This window comes from Tenrec ecaudatus, chromosome 14 (assembly GCF_050624435.1).
Source record: "Tenrec ecaudatus isolate mTenEca1 chromosome 14, mTenEca1.hap1, whole genome shotgun sequence".
In the NCBI taxonomy this organism is placed as follows: domain Eukaryota; kingdom Metazoa; phylum Chordata; class Mammalia; order Afrosoricida; family Tenrecidae; genus Tenrec; species Tenrec ecaudatus.
In genome coordinates this window covers 41,307,249-41,331,201 of record NC_134543.1, presented here as the reverse complement: position 1 = coordinate 41,331,201, position 23,953 = coordinate 41,307,249, and the positions used below count along the sequence as shown (strand labels likewise).

General features: G+C 41.5%; 1 protein-coding gene and 1 pseudogene across 2 annotated transcripts in view; one reads left to right on the top strand and one right to left on the bottom strand.

Moving 5' to 3' along the window:
• Positions 1-23,953, bottom strand: part of WDR89 (WD repeat domain 89) — a 58,964-nt gene that overhangs the window by 12,083 nt on the left and 22,928 nt on the right. For both annotated transcript variants that reach the window (XM_075532352.1, XM_075532353.1), the window contains exon 2: positions 13,330-15,972. In XM_075532352.1, coding sequence (XP_075388467.1) covers positions 14,780-15,955 — 1,176 coding nt within the window. In that variant the 5' untranslated portion in view covers positions 15,956-15,972 and the 3' untranslated portion in view covers positions 13,330-14,779. The remainder of the gene's footprint in view (positions 1-13,329; positions 15,973-23,953) is intronic.
• Positions 1,102-1,501, top strand: LOC142425659 (ribonuclease kappa pseudogene; annotated as a pseudogene).

Here is a 23,953-nt window from a genome sequence, read left to right as displayed (position 1 = left end):
ACTACAATTACAGTCCCAGCAATGTTGAGGGATCAAATTCCCCGCGTTGTCTCGAACACTTTAGCCACCTGGGAAGGTAAAAGGAGACCTGGTGGCTTGCAACCACAGGTCAGTGGCTCCCATGAGCAGCTCAGCGGGAGAAAGATGAGCCAGTCTAGGAAACCCAAGGGTCAGTTTTGCTATGCTTTCTCCTCAGAGCCCTGGGGGGGGGGGGGGTAGGTTACACACTGGCCTGTGAACTTCAAGTTCAGCAGTTTGAACCCAACAGTTGCCCTGCAGGAGAAAGATATGGTTTTTACTCCAGTAAAGAGTCTCAGAAGCCTATAGGGGCAGTTCCACCCTGTCCTCTAGGATGGGTGTGAGTCAGAATCAGCTCAATGGCAGTGTCTGGTTTTGGTGATGAAGTCTGTTGTCAACTGGTTGGGCCAGGATTCCCAGGAAGTTGGCAGTTGGGATGTAGTAACACCCCATAATGGGATCTAATATTAGTAGTCAGTTGACAGTCCCCTCACAGGTGCGCCCTGCTTCTAATAGGTGGACACAATGGAAAAGCTTCTTTGCTTTTTGCTGGGTCTGGATTTTGCATCATGCTTCTCATCTGATCTTTGTTTGGGGGGCTTAAGTCTGTCATATTGCCTGCCAATCCTGGGCTTTATCAGAACCCTGCTGTGGCAGTCACCTAACTGTTGTCAATTTAAATATCAAGAGTGTAGGGGTGGAGTCTAGGCTGTCAATCTGGAGATAGCTAATGAGACTTCTGTGTGGGCATGGCCTTCTCCTGAGAATTCTGGTACTTCCTCCTTGGATGCGGAAGACACCTCTCTCTCTCTGCTACTCCCTGGGAGACATTTGCAGAAGACAAGCCACATGGATGCAACCAGTCCTCTGAAGCCGGAGAAGCCACAGCGAGACCCCTGCCAGCACTGAGATACTTACACGCCACTGGAGCTGGCTGGTGATCGTCCTGCATTTAGCTTCATTGTATGTGTTTCGTGAATGTGGAGGACTTTATAGATTGATATTGGACATATAGGCTAATATCAGACTTATGGCCTTGGACTGAACTGGGTTGGGATGTTCTCTTAATATACAATTGCTCGAGCCTGCCAGCCTCCCAGCCCAGCTGGATTCCCCTCCGCGCATCCCGGGCTTTCGGTCCCCGCTTCTCCACGAGGCCCACGTCCAGGCGATCCCCGGCCCCCTCTTGATGGCGTCGCTCCTGTGCTGTGGGCCCAAGCTGGCCGCTTGCGGCATCGTCCTCAGCGCCTGGGGAGTGATCATGTTGATAATGCTCGGCATCTTTTTCAATGTCCATTCCGCGGTCCTTATTGAGGATGTTCCCTTCTCGGAGGAAGATTTTGAGAACGGCCCCCAGAAAATATACCACCTCTATGAGCAAGTGAGCTACAACTGCTTCATCGCCGCGGGCCTGTACCTACTCCTAGGAGGTTTCTCCTGCCAAGTTCGGCTCAACAAGCGCAAGGAATACATGGTGCGATAGGACACACTCCCTGTCTGCTCTACAGCTAGAAGACCGCCCCCCGCGGAGACCCACCCACGGGCACCCTCGGCAGGGCTGGGTTTCCCTGTTCTCCCCAGTGCCCGGCGCTCTTGCTTCATCCTGTACCACAATAAAGAGAAACTGCTCTCTCTCAAAAAAAAAAAATACAATTGCTCTTGTATATAAACCTCTTCCTTATACACCTGTCTATGAATTTGTTTCTCTGTCTACCCAGACTAACACACCTGCCATTCTATCTGCTAACCTTGGATTTATTCACCTCTGCAGCCTAACTTGTTGCTACATGAGTTGGAAGTCTCCAGCTTGACATCTGACTTATGAACTTGAAACTTACCCTCCTGTATAACTGTGTGAGCCATTTCACCGACATAAACCTGGGTATATATACATATACATTAAAAATCAAAAACAAAACTCACTGCCATCAAGTCAATGCTGATTCTTAGCAACACCCTGTGAGGTTCTGAGGCTGTAACTTTATGGGAGCAGAAAGCCTTCAAAACTGCTGGTTTCAAACTGCTGACCATACAGATTGCAGCCCAATTCATAACCACTACACCACAAGGGCTCCTCATAATACATATAAATTATATATGAGATCATTTGTTTTGCTTAGAGAACCCAGCAGTATCTCATTGTGCTGTTGATTTGCATTTCTTTGAGGACTAAGAAGGGTGAGCTCCATCTCCTGTTTATTGGCCATTTGTATATCTTCTCTAGAGAAAAGTCTATTCCAACCATTTATCCATCATCCCAACCAAAAAATCCCTTAATGGGATTTTTGTGTGTGTGTGTGTGTGTGGGAGAATGTTTTTTATGTCCTGGATATAATTCCCCTATCAGAAATATAATGTACAAATATTCTACCCTATTCTGAGTTGGTATATCCTTTTTTCACTTAAAAAATTTTTTTATTGTAAATTTGGTGAAGGTTTACAGAGCGAATCATCAGTTTGACATTCAGCATTTCATACACATGTTTCAGCTCCCCTCGCAATCCCCTCGGTGGACCATCACTATTTCACGTCCTCCTGTGTCTCCTGTTTCCATTCCTCCTCCTTCCCTCACCCGCCTTTTAATTGCTCTTTGGATCACAAATGGTTGATTATACTATAATACAGAAGTAAGTTCTGTTCCAGACTTAAGGGATATAGTTTTGGGGGCCCCAAAATGATCTTCTAAACAATAAGCCTGGTCTCCTTTATTTTTTCTTTCAAAACCATTTTATTGGGAGTTAATAGATATCATTCCATCATTCAATCACATTAAGCAGTTTTGTACAATTGCTGCCACAATCCTTGACATCGGCTCTTTTACACACACACACACACACACACACACACACACACACACACACACACACACACACACACACACACCCTTCCCCATCCCAACCACTATCACCACTGGACGCACCAGAAACCCTTATTCTGTTCTGTATTTTTCTCCCATTCTATCCAGGGTCTTTCAATGTGATCCTTTTTAAAGCAGTGATAGCCAGGCATGATCTAATTCTTCTGGTCTCAAGATTGTGGAGACTGATGCTTGGGTGGTCCATTAGTCTACTGGATTGTTTCTATGTGTCTTATAATTTCTATCACTTTTCTTTCCTCCAGATGGGGAGACCTTAGATGGCTGCTCATCAGATTTTAAGACCCCCACTGCAACTCCACCTTTATGAACTGTTATGCCAACTGACCTTGGCATCGAGACTACGGTTCTGAGCTTGCAGGTCTGGTAATTCATTCTCTCAAACATCCCTTTATTTTGAACCTTTGTCTTTAAATAGAGCTTTTAAACTATTATTCAGTGTGACTTTCTTAATTGGTGAGACTAAGCCATTTATTTTCCACATGGTCAAACACATGAGAGGAGCAACGAAGAGAGGAAGGCCCTCAATGAGACGGATTGACACAGTGGCTGTAATGATGTGCTCAAGCATAGGAACAATTGTGAGGACGGCACAGGCCTGGGCACTGTTTCATTGTGTTGGGCATGGGTCAAAATAGGTTGGAAGCGACTCAATGGTACCTAACAAATACATTGAAAACGTAAGTTTTCACCTTGGAGCGCTCTCCTGCTCTGATTCTACTGCTCCCGTCTGGGTTGAATAAATGCTCTGGGCCTGCTCCTGATATTCATCCTGTTTCTGTTCTCATCGGGTTTTGGGTTACTCTCTTAATTTTTGCGGAGTACGCTTTTCTCTAGCGGTCTTTGAAAGAAAAAAAAAGCTGCAAGGTAAGTAAAGTTTGAGATCCTATATGTAACTTCCCATGGAATTACAGTTTAGAGATCTCTGCTACAATTAAATTTACTTGATGGCAATAATTTTCTCTTTTTGAGGGAGATTTTAAGATTTCCTCTTCATATACTCTTGAGGTTCTGAAACTCCACAAAACAAAGGAAAATATAGTCAAGTAGATTCCAACCCTTATAGGACAGAACTACTCCAAGACTGAAATGCTTTACTAGAATGCCTCATTTTGCTCCCACAGAGCAGCTGGCGGTTTCTAACTGCTGACCATGTGATTAGCAGCCCAACGCACAGTCCACTAAGCCACAAAGGCTTTTTGCTACATTTCGGTGTAGATCTTTTTTACTCATTACACCTGATACTCTGTTGGCTCTTGCGTACTCTATTAGTCTGGGTTGGTTAGAAAAACAAACTCATAGACATTCAGATGTGCATAAGAAATACCTTTATACACAAGAGCAGTTGAACATCGAGAAAACATCCCAGATCAAGTCCATATGACCGATAACAATCTATAAATTTTTCTTCAGACTCACACACACATGCAATGACTAGCTGAATGTAGGAAGATCACAGACCAGTGGGTGGAAAGTCTTGTGAATCTGGTGACAGTGTAAACATCTCAACACTGACAGGGGTTTCCACGTGGCTCCTCCAACTCCAGGGCTCTAGCATAGCTCCATGTTTTGTCCTCAGGAATGTCTCACAGGGAGTGAGCACATGTTCCACCGAGATATTGCCTCCAAATGAGGTCAACAAGCTACAACCTGATTGACAGCTAAACTCCACCCCTTCACTCGTATGTCTCAAATGGACGACAGATTATGAAACTACCACACAAGCTGACTGAAGTTCTAGGACAGGCTCCTTGCTACTTCATGATCCTCGCACACTTCTCCTGTCCTTAGCTTTTTTACTACTTTGTTTTAAAATCGATAGTTTGGTATTAAACCCCTATATTGATCTTCTGTGGCATTTATCTTTTTCCTTAAATGTCTACTTGAATTCTGTTTTCAAGATTTCTTCACATATGCCTTAACCAGTTGCTGTCGAGTTGACTCAACTCATGGTGATCCCATGGATGTGAGAGAAGTGTGTTATACAGGGTTCCCAGGAGCTGCTTTATCAGAAGTCAATTGAAGGGTTTACTTGTGAGGTAGACTTGAACTGTCAAACTTTGGGTTAGGAGCCAAGTGCATAAATCATTTACAATGCCCAACTTGCATCTTACAACCCAATTAATTCTTTAATCATCCCCAACAGCTTTATTGGCAGAAAATCCACACATTATATAATTCAATAGTTCAATTACATAAAGAATTGTACAATAAGTTTTATACCATCTTCTTTATACTTGTACTAGTTGTTATTAGCCTCCCATTTCCCTTAGACCTCCCCTGCTATACTTTCAAGGAATCATTAATCCAGTTACTTCACTACAGATTTACATATCCTGGATTTCACATATAGAAAAGCAAAACAAAACAAAAAAAACACACTAGAAAAGAAAGCAGAAAATATTACAAACTTAATGTATACACACTTGGTTTGCAGGCTATGGATCACAGTGAAAGCCAAAAATCCATTTGTAGTGTCTACACATAGAATTAAACCCTTAGATCACAGTTGAGGTATGTGAGTCACCCTGTTATCAAACAGTGTGTTGAAAAGTCTATTATGACAGAAGTTTTTAAATAAAAATGTCCTATCTTATTATTTAATCTCCCCTTTGATTCATTTTAAAGCTGTTTCAGTTTAAAAAAAAAAAGGGAACTAAATGTGGATTAATCCCTTGGTGAATTCCCTCTGACCATGGACCAGGGATGTGAATAGCTGACAGGCAGACTGCATCAGAAAATGGATTGTTGCAGATGCAGTTAGGTTGAAGCTCAGCACCCAATCATTTGATCTCTCTTATGATTCATTTAAATTTATTCCTTAATCATTCTTAATTTCTAAAGCTCATTTTCATAACTCATTTCCTTTGTTTTTATTGTTAATACAGTGTCTCACAAATTTTTATAACAAGTTTCACTTACAACACTGTCTTCTATCCTAAAGGCCTTTAATATTACCTAGTGAGTTAGTTTATTGTGGCAACCTGGTTGATAAACACATGTGGGATTAATTGAAGGTTGGAGGGATAAATAGCTCGGCAAGCCTTATCGTTTGAGTTCTAGGATTTCTTGCTTTGTGATGGTTGCACCAGGTTACAGCTGCCTTAGCAGTTCCCTGCTTCAGCTTCCAAGGCTGACTTCCTACAAGACATCACAAAGAAGAAGCCACATGGACCTACCCCGATGCAGCCCTGGATGCTGGAGCACCTGTGTGGAGACCCTTGCCAGCACTGAGATGATTACACGTTCACTGACTCGGCTTTCCTCCTGCAGTCGGCATCATTGTGTCTGTTTTGTGAGATGGAGGACTTTGTGGATTGGTGTTGGACAAATGGGTTAATGATGAACTTGTGGGTTTGGGCAGCACTGGGTTGGGATGTTTACTTGATGCACACTTAATCTATATACAAAACTCTCTTATACATGAGTGTCTGTGGATTTGTTTCTCTAAAGTACCCAGACGAATACACCTAGTATTCTATCGAAACATCCAATGTAAACAGAAATTTTAAAAGTCTGAGGCATTGTCCCGATTTGTGTTTCAGAACACCAGAAACAGTGGGACGATACTGTGAGTAGAAGAGACAGAGTGAGATATAATGGAAGTTTTCTGTAGGGCGTTACTGCTGTCTGGATGGGGAAGAGGAGTGAGTTAAGTCCAGAATGATCCTCAGGTTTCTGGTTTGAACAACTGTAAGAACTGGTAGTTGGATTTCTATATATAAGAATGATATATTTCGGACTTCCGGGAAGATGGTGACGGAGTGACACATACCAAAGGGACTCCGCAGAATCCAGCCCAGGTGAGTTGCTGGAACGCAGGAGGAGCAACATAAATATAGGTAGGCACAGACCCATGGGGTTTTGAGGGGCTGGGGGCTTTTGGCTTACCTCAGTGGGAGCCATCTGGGGGCCAGGGGCCTTGGCTTACCATCAGTAGGGGCTTGACCTTACCTGCCACTGTCTCTGCTGGAGCCCAGACTATTTGGAGCCTATAGGGGGGCTTCGTCTTAACACAGCCAGTTTGCCCCTGGCTGCCTCAGGGAAGGAACAGGACCCCTGCAGCTCCACAGGCAGGGATCGGGGTTCATCTACATTGTTGCTTCTGTTTACATCTCTGCTCTGTTCCCCCATAGCCCTGGAAGGCTGCACTGGGTCTTTTTCACGACACAGCCACAGCTTGCCACTGCAGCCTCTGGGCGGGGACTAAACCCAAACCCTCACAGTTCCATGGGCAGGGATCAGGGTTCAGCTACATTGTTGCTTTTGTTTACATCTCTGCTCTCTGTCCCCACCATGGTCTTTGAGGGCTGCTTAGCAGCTCAGCTGCAGTTTACCACTGCTGCCTTGGGGCAGGGACTAAAACCTTGCAGCTCCATGGAAGGGGAGTGGGACTCAGCTACATAGTTGCTGCTGTTTCCCTCTCTTCCCTATATTCCCACACAGTCTAAAAGGTCTTACTTTGTAATTATTTCCCTCCTCTTTGTCCCCTTCCTGTTCTCTCTCACAGCACTGCTGACCTTCAGACCACTCCCTTTGGCCTAGGGCATTTACGCCTGTACCACACCCAGCAAGGTAAGCCCCACCCTGTGTAGGTAGCCCCAAGCTAGGGAAAGTTGGGCTTTTCCTACAGGGGATACTCTGCACAACTTCTCATGGGGGAATTCCTGCCTGTGTATCTGTGTACCTTCTCATAGGGGAATTCCTGCCGGGGACATAAGGCAGCTCGGCCAACACTGATCAACCTTCCAAGCTGTTGCAAGAACCTCTGCCCAACCTCTGCAACACCAAAGCAGGCAACCAACCAGCCTTCTGGGGGCACTCCCCTCATAGGGAAGCCACAGGAGGATAAAGAGGTAGGTTAATCTCATAGTAAAATTAGCTGTAGGCAGTTTGAAGAAGCATTCCTATACATCTCCCAGAGAGTCAGTGCTCTTCGATTCCCTGGAAAATGGCACCTGGTCCCTCAAAAACAACGCAACACAAACAGCCACCAGCCATCAGCCAACAACAACAACAACACAACAAAAACAAACCAGGAGAAACAAAAGGTAATGGCAGAAGATGTCCTGAACATAACAACATATATAGAAGAAGCAGGCACTGAGCTGCAACAGAAATTTTCAGAATGCTGCTTGAAGTCATACCAGATATGAGGGAAACAATACAGAAAAAGGATGAAATGATAGAGGAGATAAAGGCCATACACCAAAGGGGAATACAGGAGCTTAGGGAGGAGATAACAAAAACCAGTAGCAGAAACAAGGACCTTGAGAATCGCCTGGAGGAATCAGAGAACCGCATCAGTGACTTGGAGGACAACCAAGCAGATGTGAACAAAAATCTATTAAGATCATCAGAGAAGCTGAAGAAAACCTAAGAGCTATGTCTGATGCTATGAAGTAGAACAACATTAGAATTATTGGCTTAACAGAGGAAGACATAAGGAAGAAGTCATCTGTAACAATAGTGAGAGAATTCTTGGAGGAAAACTTCTCCAGCTAAATGAAAGAAAACCATGCAACCATTCAGAAGGCGGAAAAAAGACTAACTAAACTTAAATCCCAAGAAGTTACCAAGGCACATAATAGTTAACTATCCAACTTTGAGAAAAGGAGAAAATCATGAGACGGGTAGGGAAAAACAAGCGATCACATATAAAGGTTCCCAAATAAGAGTATGCTCAGAATTAATAGCAGAAACTATGAAGAAGAGGAGAGAGTGGAGTAACATATTCCAAAAATTGAAGGAAAACAACGCAAACCTAAGAATGCTCTACCCAGCCAAATTATCGATCAAGATAGATAGAAAAGTAAAAGTCTTCCCAGACAAGGAAAAACTCAAAGAATACGTTAGAAGAAACCCAGCCCTACAAAAGATCCTTGCCTAACCAGTATGGGAAGAAGAAGAACACTCACCAAGCATAAATAAGAGACCGCCACATAGAACAACCTCACCCAGAGGGCAACAAAGAGGGAACAGACCCCAAGATAGCATTGGTTTAAGGATGGAAAGAAGTCAAGAATGATACACACACACGCATCAGTGACGAGAAAGTAAGAAAACTCACTAATGAGAAAGGAAAGTAGGAAAACTCCCAACACCAAAGGTATAAGATGACATCACAGAGTCCGCAGATGGCAATAACCCTAAATATCAATGGCCTGAACTCAGGCATTAAAAGACTGAGACTAGCAGACTGGCTTAGAAAACACAACCCATCAATCTACTGCCTACAGGAGACACATCTCAAGGCTACAGACAAAAATAGGCTGGAAAGGTCCTACACCAAGCAAACAGCAATACAAAAAAAGCAAGGGTTGCAATCCTAATCTCGGATAAAATTGACTGCAAAGTGAAAACCACAAAAAGAGATAAGGAGGGACACTATATAATGTTCAAGGGAATGGTAGGCGAAGAACCACTAAGCATTGTTAACATATATTCCCCGAATGAGAGACCCGCTGATTATATCAAGCAAACACTCCAAAAGGTTAAAAAAGAAATCACAGACTCAACAATTATAGTGGGTGACTTCAACACGCCACTCTCTGAGAAGGATAGATCACAGGGAAAGAAACTCAACAAGGAGGCTAGAGACAATTTGACCTTATAGATATTTACAGAGCTTTTCATTAAAAAAAATTCACATTCTTTTTAAGTCCACATGGCACATATTTGAAGATAGACTACATGCTGGAGCATAAGGCGAATCTACATAAATTTAAGCACATTGATAGCATATAGACCTCTCTCTCTGACCACTGTGCCATAAGGTTGGAAATCAACAAAAGGAACACACAAAAACAAGAGCAAACAATTGGAGGATGAATAACTCTCTACTGCAAATGGAGTGCTTACTGGTGCAGATCAGAGATGAAATTAGGAAATTTCTAGAAAACGATGAGAATGAGCACATGACGTACCAAAACTTATGGGACACAGCAAAGGCAGTCATCAGAGGAAGTTTCATAGCAACACATGCACACCTGAGAAAGGAACAGACTCATGATTGATATGCTGGCATAAAATTTACAACTAGAGCAGAGTCAGCAGGACAAGCCTACGAACAGCAAAAGAAATGATAAAAATCAGGGCTGAGATTCAGGAGAGGGAAAATAAGAAAACTGAAAAAAATTAATACTGCTAAAAGTTGGTTCTTTGAAAGGATAAACAGAATTGATAGACCATTGGCAAATCTAACCTAACCAAAGAAAGGAGGGAACAAATTTCAATAGCAAGAATAAGGGATGAAAGAGGGGTCATTACAACAGACCCTAATGAAATCAAAAGGATAGTTACACAGTACTATTAAGGATTGTACTCTAATGAATTCAACAATTTAGGAAGACATGGACAAACTCTTAGAAAAACATCCCTCCCTAGACTATCCTTGGTGGACGTCAAGAATCTAAACAGACCCAGAGCAATCGAAGAAATAGAAAAGGTTATCAAGGGATTACCAACAAAAAAAAATCCCCTGGACCAGATGGCTTCACTGGAGAATTCTACCAAGCATTTAGGGAAGAACTAACATCAATAGTACACAAACTCTTCCAGAGCACAGAGAAAGATGGCAAGCTCCCAAACTCCTTCTATGAAGCTAGTATAACTCTGATACCCAAACTGGGAAAGGATCCCACAAGAATCGAGAACTACAGACCAATATCCCTAATGAACATTGATGCAAAAATCCTTAACAAAATACTAGCCGACAGAATACAAAAGTATGTAAAACAAATAATTCACCATGACCAAGTGGGATTCATACCAGGGATGCAGGGATGGTTCAACATATGAAAGACCACTAGTATTATTCATCACACGTTGACACGAAAAACTGTAAGAACCACATAATATCGACAGATGCAGAAAAAGCATTGGACAACATCCAACACCAATTCCTATTTAAGACACTTGAGAAGATAGGAATGGAAGGAAAGTTCCTCAAGACAATACAAGCTATATATGAAAAACCAACAGCCAACGTGGTAGTCAATGGAGAAAAGACTAACACAATCCCACTGAAAAAGGAGACCAGAAAAGGTTTCCCCTTGTCCCTACTCTTATTTAATATCGTGCTGAAGGTTTTAGCTAACAGCATAAGGCAAAGAAGAGACATCAAAGATATTCGTCTGGGGAAGGAAGAGGTGAAACTATCGTTATTTTCAGATGATATGATTTTATATATGGAAAATCCCAAAAGTTCCATAACGGGAGTACTGGAAGCAATAGAGGAGTTTGGCAGAGTGGCAGGATACAAGATCAACAAACAGAAGTTCACTGGACTGTTATACACATTGGATAAGACCAAAGAAGAGGAGATTAAAAAGGTGGTACCTTTCACAATAGCCAAATACAAATAGAAATATCTAGGGATATACCTGACTAAAAAAACAAAAGATCTATACGGGGAAAACAACAGAACACTATTACAAGAAACCAAGAGTGACCTGAACAAATGGAAGACTATTCCATGCTCCTGGATTGGAAGACTCGATATAGTCAAAATGTCAGTTCTGCCAAAGGCACTATATAAGTTTAATGCAATCCCAATACAATTACCCTCATCTTTCTTCAAAGAAATGGAAAAATTACCAACTTCATATGGAGAGGGAAGAAGCCCAGAATTAGCAGAGAACTCAAGAAGAAGGACACAGTGGGAGGGCTTGCTTTATCTCACTTTAGCACACACTCTACAGCCACAGTTGTCAAAACCGCATGGTATTGGTACAATGACGATACTCAGACCAATGGAAAAGAACTGAAAACCCAGAAATAAAAACAGCAGCATACAGACAACTTATTGTTGATAAGGGCCCCCAAAATATCAAATGGGAAGCAGATGCCCTCTTTAACAAGTGGTGCTGGAAAAAATGGATATTTACCTGCAGAAAAATGAAGCAAGACCCTTATCTCACTCCATGCACAAGAATAAACTCAAGGTGGATCACAGACCTTGAAGTTACCCCCCAAACTATTAGGGAGACATCACTGAGAGAATTAGGACCAACTTGAGAACTTTGGCACAGGGAATACATAGGCTATCAGAAATAGGGAAGGACACACACACAGGAAGCACAAATTGACAAATGGAATATACTGAAGATAAAACACCTGTGTACATCAAAAGAATTTACCAAGAGAGTAATAAGAGAGTCCACGGACTGGGAATACATCTCTAGCAATGACACATCAGACAAAGCCCTTATTACTAAAATCTACAATACTCTGCTAGCTTTCAAAAAGAAAAAAACTAATTGTCTACTTGAGAGGTGGGCAAAGGACTTTAACAGAAGTTTCACAGGGGCAGAAATCCAAATGGCCGACAAACATATGAGAAAATGTTCCTGATCTTTAGCCATAAGAGAAATGCAAATTAAAACAACAATGAGGTACCACCTAATACCCTCAAAGGTAGCCCAATTAAAAAAATCAGAAAACAGTAAGTGTTGGAGGGGCTGTGGGGAGACAGGAACTCTCATCCTCTGCTGGTGGACTTCTAATTATGTATAACAACTATGGAAATCGATCTGGCGACATCTAAAATAGATGGAAATTGAGTTACCATATGACCCAGCAATTCCCCTACTGGGCATATACCCAGAAGAGGCAAGAAACAAACCAAGGCCAGACATCTGTGCTCCAATGTTCAATGTGCTTTACACAAGTGATGTATGTATGGATTGTGATAAGAGTTGTATGAGCTCCAAATAAAACTATTAAAAAGAAAAAAAATGATTTAAAAAATAATAAAATATTTAAAAAATGAAAATCAACAAAGAATTATATATTTCAAGTATATTAAACAGTGATTTACTAAGTGTTTAGTCCCAGGTGAGGTAAGATATATAAGGAGTCAGCAAACTTTCGAGAAGAGTCAATCCTTTTCCTCACAATAATTTAAAACTTACTTGAGAGCCATAAATACATTTTTATAAACAAATGAAATCACCGTTACCTGAATAACATCATGTAAGCAAAACTATGACAGTTTTATTTTCATTTTCAATTTTACTCAAGAGCTGGTCTGATAACCTGGGAGCTAGACCAGGGGTCCTCAAATTTTTTAAACAGGGGACCAGTTCACTGTCCCTCAGACCGTTGGAGGGCCGGACTATAGTTTAAAAAAAAACTATGAACACATTCCTATGCACACTGCACATATCTTATTTTGAATTTTAAAAAAAACAAAATGGGAACAAAACGGGAACACTGACCATTTGCATTACCTCTGAGCACTATTTGCATTATCACTGTGATGCAACCCCACTAGAAACCACCCCCAACCAACTAACCAACTGAAATAAAAAGACCTCCTAACTTCAGAAAAAAAGATCCCCCTTAACTGCAAAAAAAGACCCTACTAACCGCAAAATAAAAATATATATACACCTCCTTACTTAAAAAACAAACAAACCCTAACTTGTTCTTACCTCGGTCCTCAGGCAGCAGCAGGTTAGGCTCTGCACAGGCAAGCTCGTGACTTCCAATTACACTGGAGACTGAGGTGGAGTCCAGAGACAGAGAGAAGAAGGGGAGTTGGAGAGTGCGGTGCAAATTCCACAAATGAGCACTACGGACCCAGGAGGAGTCTGCTGCTAAGAAGGGCAGGCAGCGGCAGCAACACCAGGCAGGCCAGATAAATATCCTTGGCAGGCTATAGTTTTAGGACCCCTGAGCTAGACCATGGCCTAACTACTCTTCATTATTCTAAATAAAAATATTCTTTCCCCCAGGAGTTTAGCCTCAAAGGTAGGCCATCATTACAATTTAAGAAGTGTGAAAGTTTCTAAAGCAACTGGCACCTTCCATGACACTTTTTATAATTCAAAAGGTATTTTTATTTTTAATAAAGTCAAAGATGTCCAATCTTTATAGAGATCAGTTTCTTTTATTAAGATTAGCTAGAGAAATATTTCATAAAATAAAATTAGAAATAAACCAAAAATCAAATTTCAAAATTATAGATAAAAGAAAAAATTATCACAAAATATTATCAAATATATTTTAAAATAAAAAATCATCTTGCTATTTTATTTTCATTTTCCATATTTTTAAGTCTCGAAATCAGTTTTCCAAGTTAATTTCCTTTCATCAAACGCCTGTTTACGCAGTATTAAAATATAAAACCGAAGCCCAAACTCACTGCCCTCAAGTCAATTCTGACGCATGGCAGTTCGAAAGGCCATGGTAGAGCTGCCCGTGAGTTTCCACGACTGTAACTTTACCAGAGAAGAAAGCCCTCTTTTCCTCTTGAGGAGTAAGTGGCTGGTGGTTTCTAACTGCTGACTTTGAAGTCAGCAGCCCACTGGGTAACCACTATACCACCAGGGCTCCGTATTAAAATACAGATGTAAATATTTACTGAGTATGTCATTTAAGATGGATACCTATAATTTTATTTCTAAAAAGCATTTTATGTAGTCAGCAGGATATTTACATTTAAATACTTCAATGTCACCTGTGTATATTGAGCAAGCAGGAACTACTCAAATGAAAAAAGAAAAAAGGGTCTAATTTGGCTTTATCAACAGTGAAGATAATTTAAAATGCAAGAAAACAAGCTTAAAAAAAAACAACCAACAACCAAAATCATCTTATTACATCTACTTCTCAGCAATTTCTTTTAAGTCCAACATTTACTAACAGATGGGTTTTTTAAATGAACGTCATTTTCCTTCCAACTTGCTGATTTTATACTTGATTGATTGTTTTAATGAAATTTTAGAATATGTGATGAGCGGAATTAGACCATTTTCAACCTTCTTTCTAGGAGGTTTTACTAACTGCTTTTTAATTTTTTTACATGTACGTTTGATTCGGGCCCACGGGTGGTGGACAGAATTACTTAAAACTTCCCACCTATCAACTCTCAGTTTAACATCACTGCTTTTTCTTTCTCTTACGAGAGTCATTACTGTGAACTCGCACGCGCTGGTGCACAGAAGACGCCATTTTCCTGCTGTCTGTCTTGGTGGAGGTCTTCTCTATGGGTCCAGGTTTCCAAAGGAGCAATTGGGCATCTTCTCCACCAGTCAGCAAGGACTCAGTCTGCATATTCCAATGGAAAGAACGGACTGTAGCGGCATGCCCTCCCTGCAGACTCATCACAGGGGTCAGTCCCGCGGCGGTACAGCTCAGCAAGCAAATGCTCCCTGTGTTTGTTCCTCCAACAACAAACAATCTGTCCATCTTTTCATGATACAGGCCACCAATCAAATAGTCCAAAATGTCTTCTTTCACATTAATCACTTCTCTGACATCCTGGATATCTAATCGTGTAATTGGCTCATCAGTTTCTAGATGATTGAGATCCCACCAACAAAATCCTTCATCATGCGTCATGCAGTAAATCTGCTTATAATCTTTCCCAGACCAACCAATACAGCTTACAGATGAAATAGAATTACAGGTTGTAACTAGCGCATCCTCTTCATTATCCACACTGACATCAAATACATTTACAAGACCATCAGTTGAACCTGAGACGACCATGTTGGGGCTGCTGGGATGGAAACATACTTGAGTGATATCATCACTGTGCGTCTCTGAATATGTGCCAAGAGGGTCTCTAAAAGTGGACAAATCCTGAGAATTAATTCTTGCATCCCAAAATACCAACAATGCATCATCATCAACTTTTTCCGTTCCAGCACAAATGACATGATCGTCGCAGTTGATGTCAAAACTGATAAACGCATTGGAAGGGTAACCTTTGAACAGCTGGACAGGTTTTGCGCTGGCTAGTCGAGCATCCCAACATTTCACAGTGCCATCGGTACATGCTGAATATACTCTGTCACAGGAATTTGCAAATCTGACGCCATTAAGAAGTCCAGGGTGTCCACTAAACTCATGCAGTACATTCAACCTTTCTTTATCATATACTCTGATGGATCCGTTAGAACACAAAACAGCAACCAAGCTTCCTTTTTCTGCTTGCAATGTCCTTGAAGTGTCTATACCAAGTAGGTAAGTGGGCTCTTTATTTTCTGAAGAACGCTTGACAATTTGCAGATTAGCAAACTGTTCCTCAATCTTCTCCATATCGAGTAGCATTCAAAGATAGTAAAAATCTGCAATAAAAAAATTAAATGAAATTTCTCTGAAATTATAATTATATAAGCAAAAGTGGTGAAGAAAGCTGATGGTGCCTAGCTATCAAAAATATAGCGTCTGGGGTCTTAAAGGTTTGAAGATAAACAGGCGGCCATCTGAGAAACAACAAAGCCCACATGGAAGAAGCACACCAGCCTGTGAGATCACAAGGCATCAAAGGGATCTGGTATCAGGCATCAAAGACCAACAAAAATAGCATTGTGAATGAGGGGGAGTGTGGAGTGGGGACCCAAGGCCCATCATTGGGTAATTGGACATCCCCTTGCAGAAGGGCTGCAGGGAGGAGACGAGTCAGGGTGCACTGTAGCAATGATGAAATACACAATTTTCCTCTAGTTCTTGAATGCTTCCCCCCCCCCCACTACTATCATGATCCCAATTCTACTTTACATATCCAGCTGGACTAGAGGATATACACTGGTACAGATAGGAACTGGGAATCCAGGACAGATGAACCTCTCCGGACCAGTGGTGAGAGTGTGATACCAGGAGGATGGAGGGAAGATGAGGGAGAAAGGGGGAACAGATTACAAGGTTTACATATAAGCTCCTCTCTGGAGAACAGACAGCGGAGAAGCGGGTGAGGGGAGACGTCAAATGGTGTAAAATATGACAAAATAATACTAATTTATAAACTATCAAGGGTTCATGAGGGAGGCAGGAGTGGGGAGGGAGGGGGAAAAGGAGCTGATACCAAGGGCTCAAGTAGAAAGCAGGTGTTTTGGGAATAATGATGACAACATATGTACAAGTGTGCTTGACACAATTGATGTATGTATAGATTGTGATAAGAGTTGTATGAACCCCTAATAAAATAATTTTAAAAAAATCTCCTCCAAGAGTTATCACAAGAAATAAAATCAATTTGATTTGAGTCTATTTCCCTAACATGTAACTAAAACTCAATTGTTTCATTAATTCCTTAATACTGAGTTTGCCATATATGAGGAGCTTAAAACATGTGAGAAAATTCCACTACCTATCAATTCCATTTTCCCAATAATTTTTTAAAGTCTCCTCATGTACTTAATGCTAATAAGAGAATTAAAAAGCATATCCATAATACCCCCACCAGTAATTCCTTTGAGCTCAAAACCAATTATTTGTCCTAATCACAGTTTTTGGTATTGACTAAAATCTCCACTTTGGAATAGTCTTCTCCTGGTCCAGTTTCTTACACATATTTAAAATTTAAACATACTTTGGTAGGCAGAGATAATCCTCCAAGTCCCTGAATCTGTGAATCTGTCTGGTTATGTGGCAAAGGGAATTAAAGATACAGAAAGAATTAAGATTGTTAATCAACTGATCATAAAACAGGATTATCCCACACGTTCTAGGTGGGTTCAATGTAATCATAAATGTTGAAGGAGGCAACAGGACAAAAGTCAGGAAGATGTTACTACAGATGTTACTACTAGCACCGTGGCAAGAAGGCAACATCAAAACCTGAAAAGGAAACATTCTTTAACGACTTCTTTAAATGTTCACGAGCAAGATATCACCTTGAGGACTCGTGTCCCTGACTCCTTGGGAGGAAAAAGATGAGGCTTTCTGCTCCTTTACAGATTTATAGCCTCAGAAACCAAAGGGGGTCGTTCTACTTTGTCCTACAGGGTCGCTAGGAGTTGGAACTCACTGATTAGCAGTGGGTGAGAACATGGATGGAAGCACTGGACAATGAATAAGGAAGACTGGAGAAGAATTGATGCATTTGAATTAGGATGCTAGCAAGAATACTGAATTCATCATGGAATGCCAGAAGAATGAACCAATCTGTCTTGAAAGTATAACCAGGATGTTCCTTAGAAGCAAGGATGGTGAGACTTCATCTCTTACACTTAGAACATGCCATCAGGAGGCACTGGAAAAGGCCATCGTGCTGGTTAAATAAGAGAATTAGCAGAAGAAAAAGAAAGCAAACAACAAAGGGAAAGTCATCAAGGAGATGGACCGGCATAGTGGCTACAGCAATGGGCTCATAAATAATGATTGCAAGGATGCTGCAAGCCTGGGCAGCCTTGTATTCCATCATACACAGACAGGATCACGGACTTGATAGCACCTACCAACAGTCTTCTAAGTGCTCCATGGGAAAACTTTGTGTAAGGATCAGAAGGGTCTGAAAACAGTGAGCTTCCTTCACCATTAGTGTTCAGAAACAATGTATGCTATGGCACTAGGCTGCTACAGTAGCAACCTCCACAGCTTAATAGTTGGTTTTCTAACCAAGATAGGTTTAAATGGTCTACTTTCTCTGAACATCAATACTGCTCCTGCTTCAGTGCTATCTCAATAGCTGTTCCTTTGGCCTGTAATATTCTCTCTCTATATATTTTACATGAGTGATGCCTCCTTGCTAGTCAGGTCTCAGCATATGTCACTTTCCCATAAAGACCTTTAATCAACCAGCACAACCCATCATACTGGTCATGGTATTGGAAAATTAAAAATGTTTAACATACCTATATCATACCCCAATTGAGCTGATGTTAAATCATGCCATGTTGATTTCAGGGCTTTTATGGAAATGAACCATCGCAAAAACAACTAAAACTTTACCCTCTGATTAAGAATTTATAAAAATGGCATCACGTTACATGCATCATGTTGAAATTTGCTCTTTTGACTCAGTTTGCAATTTTAAAAAACCATTTTATAGTCAAACTTGTTCTCAGGATATTGTTACTGAATAAACGCAAGGACACTAGATAAACAATAAATTCAAAAGGCCGCTACATGTAACTATGGGTTTTTGCAGGGAGAGCTTTGCTCATTAAAATTAGTAAATGAAAAAAAAGTTAATGATCCTTTAAATAAAGCACCAAAAGAAAACACATATAATACATTTTATAAATAAAAGGAAGCTTTTGTTTATGAGCACATAAACATGTATTTAATTTAACTTACTGCCAATATACTCCAAGGGCAAATTCCCTTTATATTTCATATTGGAGAGAAAAATATTTTTAAAAAGTCAATTGCTACTCCTTCATACTGATGTCTGGATATAAAACATCAGATAGGTACAAATTCTAAGCAACCAGAGAATTTAATGTGGCTTTTAAGCCAGTAGAAATGCACAGGTTGTAACTCATGTTCCACTAAGGACAGCAATGCTGCACACTGTCCCCCACGTGATGCCCAAAGAGAGTGTTTCGTGATGGAACAGCCCCCTGCAAAGCTGTAAAGCACAGGATTCGGGGGACTGCAATGGCAAGGGCCCCAGAAAGCAAGCTGCAGAAAAGGGCTTTTCTAGGCTGGAGCAATGGTAACAATTGCAATGGCCACTGACTAAACACACTGTTTAAATGCAGTCCGGTACTTCAAAACGTAAGACAAGGAAGTCGGATAGGAAAGGTGACACTTGACAATACTGTGAAACCATAGAGCGCTAATGTGCCCACGTCAAACCACCAGATAGTTTACAAGAGAAACATGAAAACCCCTAGTTTAACACTTGAACACGCATTCAATCATATATGAAATAAAGCCTTCCAGGGCTGTGTAAGTTCATTTTAAACTTTATATAACAATGAATTATTCCCCCAAATGACTACTCTTTTCTTTCCCTAAATACCCCCATTTTCGGTTCTCTTAGCATGGCCGGCTTCCCAGGCTTAGAGAAGTCACAGGTTCCCCTTCTCACTCTACTTTCTCACAGGGTGACCTCATTAACATTCCTATTTTTCAGAGCCACCTATCTGTCAATGATCCCATTGCGCTATTTACAACTGTCTGCTGGCCATATCTCCTTGGGTGTGTCTCCATGTATTCTACAATTCCTGGTGGCATAGTGGGCATGCGTTGGGCTATTAAGTACAACAAGGTCAGCAGTTCAAATCACCAGCTCCTATGAGAGAAAAAGAAGACTTTCTACTCCTGTAGCGTTAGTCTCAGAAACTTGAGAGGCAATTCTACTTGGTTCTGTACAGTCCTTATGAGTCGGGAATGACTCAAAGGCAGGGAGCTCAGGGTTTTGGGGGAATATTTCCTCTTGAAAACAAGCACACACCTCATGCTTTTCAAGTTCAAATTATAGCATTGACACCATGGCAGCACCGTCTTCCACCTCTTAATCCAAACCGGAAACACTAACTCTCCTGCTCAGGGGTCTCATCCAATTAATTTTGAAGTCCTAGTGTTTGGGGGCTGTAGGCTGCTTAGTACGTAAGACTAATCCATATGATAGTACTATTTTTATAGATAATTTTATTTTTTGCAATTTCACAGATTCTAACAAAAAAACCCACAACAGAGTAAATAATCAAGATTAGTCACATTTTTCATTTTTTCCCTCTGATTAGTTTCTGCTAGGTGCATTCTAGATCTCAACCAGCAAAGGAAGAATCTAGTGAGGGCTAGAGAAGAGTCACCTTTCTTATACAGTTATCAAAGCAAATGGGAAAGAAGCGAAAAGGGGGATGTAGACAAGAACACTAAAGCAAAAAGTAGAGATGGAAAATGAGATGAGCTTAAAAAGAGTCCATACGGACAAAAGCATAGTTAATACAAAGATTCATTCTTCATGAAAACCAACCAACCCAAACGACCTCATCTTTGGATCACAGGATGTTAACAAGCAACCATCACTTTAAATTTGGGCCTGACAGTTGAGGGAATGGAGGCAGAAAAAATACTAATATTTCATCTTGACTCACAATTCCTTCAACAGCCACTTAGTTCAGCTGAGGAGCTAGCAGAATCATGGAGGGATCAGTGTTCTGCTAGCTCTTGAGATAAGGAATTCATGGCTGAATGTTTCGCACTAGCTAGAAGCTATGTTTAGAGAGACATCCCAACAGCAGGGTATGTCTCAAGTGGGGTCAGAATATTAAATTCCAGATGAACTGCCATCCTGCAACATATTAGATGGGAAAAGCTGGTAAATCTCCAATTTAGATAGCCTATTAAGAATTGCTTGCTTAATAATAAAACCACCAAATATAAGTATGAGCTTCTCTTCTGGCTTTTGCAATAAAATACAAGAGTCTAGGAAATGTCCCAAAGGTAGGAAGAAGATTAATGGGAAAGGTCATTCAGAAATAAGTTCTAATAACTTTACAATTCACACTCAAATTCAACTGCAGTGGTGACACTACTTTTATCAACCCGAGGTAGGGCCTCACAAAGCGGGTCATCATAATTGAAGTTCAACACATGCTAGTCTAACCTACATGCCAGAAATTCACATCTAGTCTTTTAGTCCTTAATCATCAACCTTGTGAGCTAGGTATGATTACCATCCCAATTTTTCAGAGGTTTGGAGGACATTTAACTCTGAAAGACTGAGGAAGACTTGTCCATCTTCTAATAGCTTCTAAGTGAGAGTACAAAGTCTGGTTTGTAATCTTTGTGGTATTTTCAATACTTTGTTTTGTTCTTCAACTAATACGGGTGTCAACTCTAATTAAGGAATATGCCCAGAAGGTTTTGAGGGGAGGAATTGCATGTTGATCCTGCATGTTAGCAGCAGGAAGCAGTATGACTAAAAAAACTATACCGACTTAGAAAAAATGCTAATTGTAACTAAACATTATTTCCTTTTACTATTCTTGTATCTCAATGGTTAGGTGTTTGCCTGCTAAAAAGGTTGGTGATTTTAACTCACCCAGGAGTTCCGAAAGAAAAATACCTGATCTGTTCCTTATAAAGATTGGTAGGTGCTGTTCAAACTGTTCTGACTCGTAGAGACTGTCTTAATGCTCTCTATTTTACCTCCCTGGGTTCTAATATTCATTGAAATGGTCACAGAGAGCTCACAGACAAAACCCATGAGTCAAGGGTTTGCTAAGGAAGTTAACAAGTTGCAATGGCAGTGAGAAATGCCCAGGGTTGAGACGCTTATCAAGGGATGTAATAAAGTGCATTCAGGTCTGCTCATAAATTCCCAAAGGGACATACCATAGCACGGTGAGCCTCAACCCGAAGGCATTCAGCTCAAGCTCTGTGGGTCAGCAGGTCTAGTTCCCTGAACTAAATGCTCAGAGGCACCCACACAAGTAAGCCTCCGTCTGAAGGCACTCAGCTCCACATCAGTGGGTCAGCAAGGCCAGCTTCCCAAATTAAGTGCCCAGAGGCATGCCACTCCACAAGCCAGGCTCTTATACAAAAGCACTGAGGTTTACTTGCTCCATGGGTTGGTGAGTTAGCTAGGATGTAAACTAGACACTCCTTGCTAGGGATGAGGTCAATCCGTCAATCACGCGGTTACTCGATGATACCACTTGGGGGTGTGGCCTTTTGTATAAGAGCCAGATTAGAGACAATTTCTCTGCCATTTCACCTCCGAACTTAACTGGAGACTGTGTGTGGGTCCAGGGTAGTTCCATGTGTGCTGACCATGCCTGAGAGCTGGTAGCACCTTGCGATGCTTCTACCGTCTTTGGATCCCTGTGAATCTTGCACTCACCAGCCTGTTAGCTCCCTGCTTTCTGCTTCACCTTTCTGCATCACTGACCTGCAATTACGTGAGTCTGACGAGGGTCCCAGCTAGCAATGGACTTAGGATTTGAGTTGGATTGGGCTGGACCACCTTCTTGATGTAAAGTTGCCTCTTGATATAAAGTTCTTTCCTGTACATAGATGATTGTCACGGGTTTGTTTTTCTAGAAAACCTGGCTTAAACACAGGAAGTGTCTATCACTCTGCTCCATGTGCTGCCTCCTGGTTCTGCTGCTGCTCTGTTGATGTTATAGCTGTCTTCTGGAGCTGGGACATACTCCACTATTTGCTTTTGCTGATAATGAGAATCCTCTTTCTCCAAGGGCTCATTTTATACCCAGTAGTATGACACTACAGAATTCTGTGACTAATTACTCAGGCAAATCTTACTAGTATCTTCCTCTACCTTCTTACCAGACCCATGCAGGGAAGGGTTGTGGACTGTGGATTAAGCAAGATGAAGTCTTTAACTTCAATCTTTCTTCATTTATCATGATGTTACAACATTATCATGATGTTGGCCCAGTTGTGAGGATTTTTACTTTTGAGTGGTAATCCATCTTGAAGGCTGCAGTCCTTGTTCTTCATCAGTGGGTGCTTAAAGATGCCCTCACTTTTTGGAAGCAAGACTGTGTTGTCTGCATACTACAAGTTAAAGGTAAGCCTCCCTGTTCTCTCGTGTCCTTGCTGCCGAGATGACAAAGAAAGGGCGTAACAACATCTGCTCAGAAAGGCGGCGGCCATGTGCAGCCCGTTCACTGCACAAACTGCCTCTGCCAACCGTGCCCAAAGACAAGGCCATTAAGAAGTTCATAATAAGAAACAAAGCGGAGGCCACAGCCACCAGAGACATTTCCGCAGTGAGTATCTTCGATGCATACGTGCTTCCCAAGCTGTACGTGAAGCTGCATTACTGTGTGTGTTGTGCCATCCACAGCAAGGTGGTTAGGAACCGGTCACATGAAGTCTGGAAGGGCGGAATCCCCACTCCCCCCACCTTGATGTAGACCTGCAGGTGCTGCCCCACGCCCTCCTCCAAAGCCTATGCAAAGATTAGAAGCCGAAGGAAAACAAACCTGAAAGGAAATAAAGTTAAAAAAAAAAAAGATTTCTTCCAATCCTGATCATTCTTCTTCATATAGTCATACTGACGGAACCAGTGTGGTGAAAGGAGACAACCCAGAGGCATCGCTTTCCTGATTTTAAATCATGCACCATCTCTTTGTTCTGCTTACACCACGGCCTCTGGTCCACATTTAGGTCTGCAGGGACACAATAAATATTCCAGAATTCCCATTCTTCCCAATGTTATCCAGTTTGCTATGATCCACACAGTCAAATGCCTTTCCATAGTCAATACAACGCAAACAAACAGCTTTCTGGTATTCTCTACTTACAGCCAAGATCCACCTGACATGAACAGTGACAGCCCTTGTGCCATGTCCTCTGCAGAGTCTGGCGGCTCCTTGATGTACCACTGCAACAGTTGTTGAG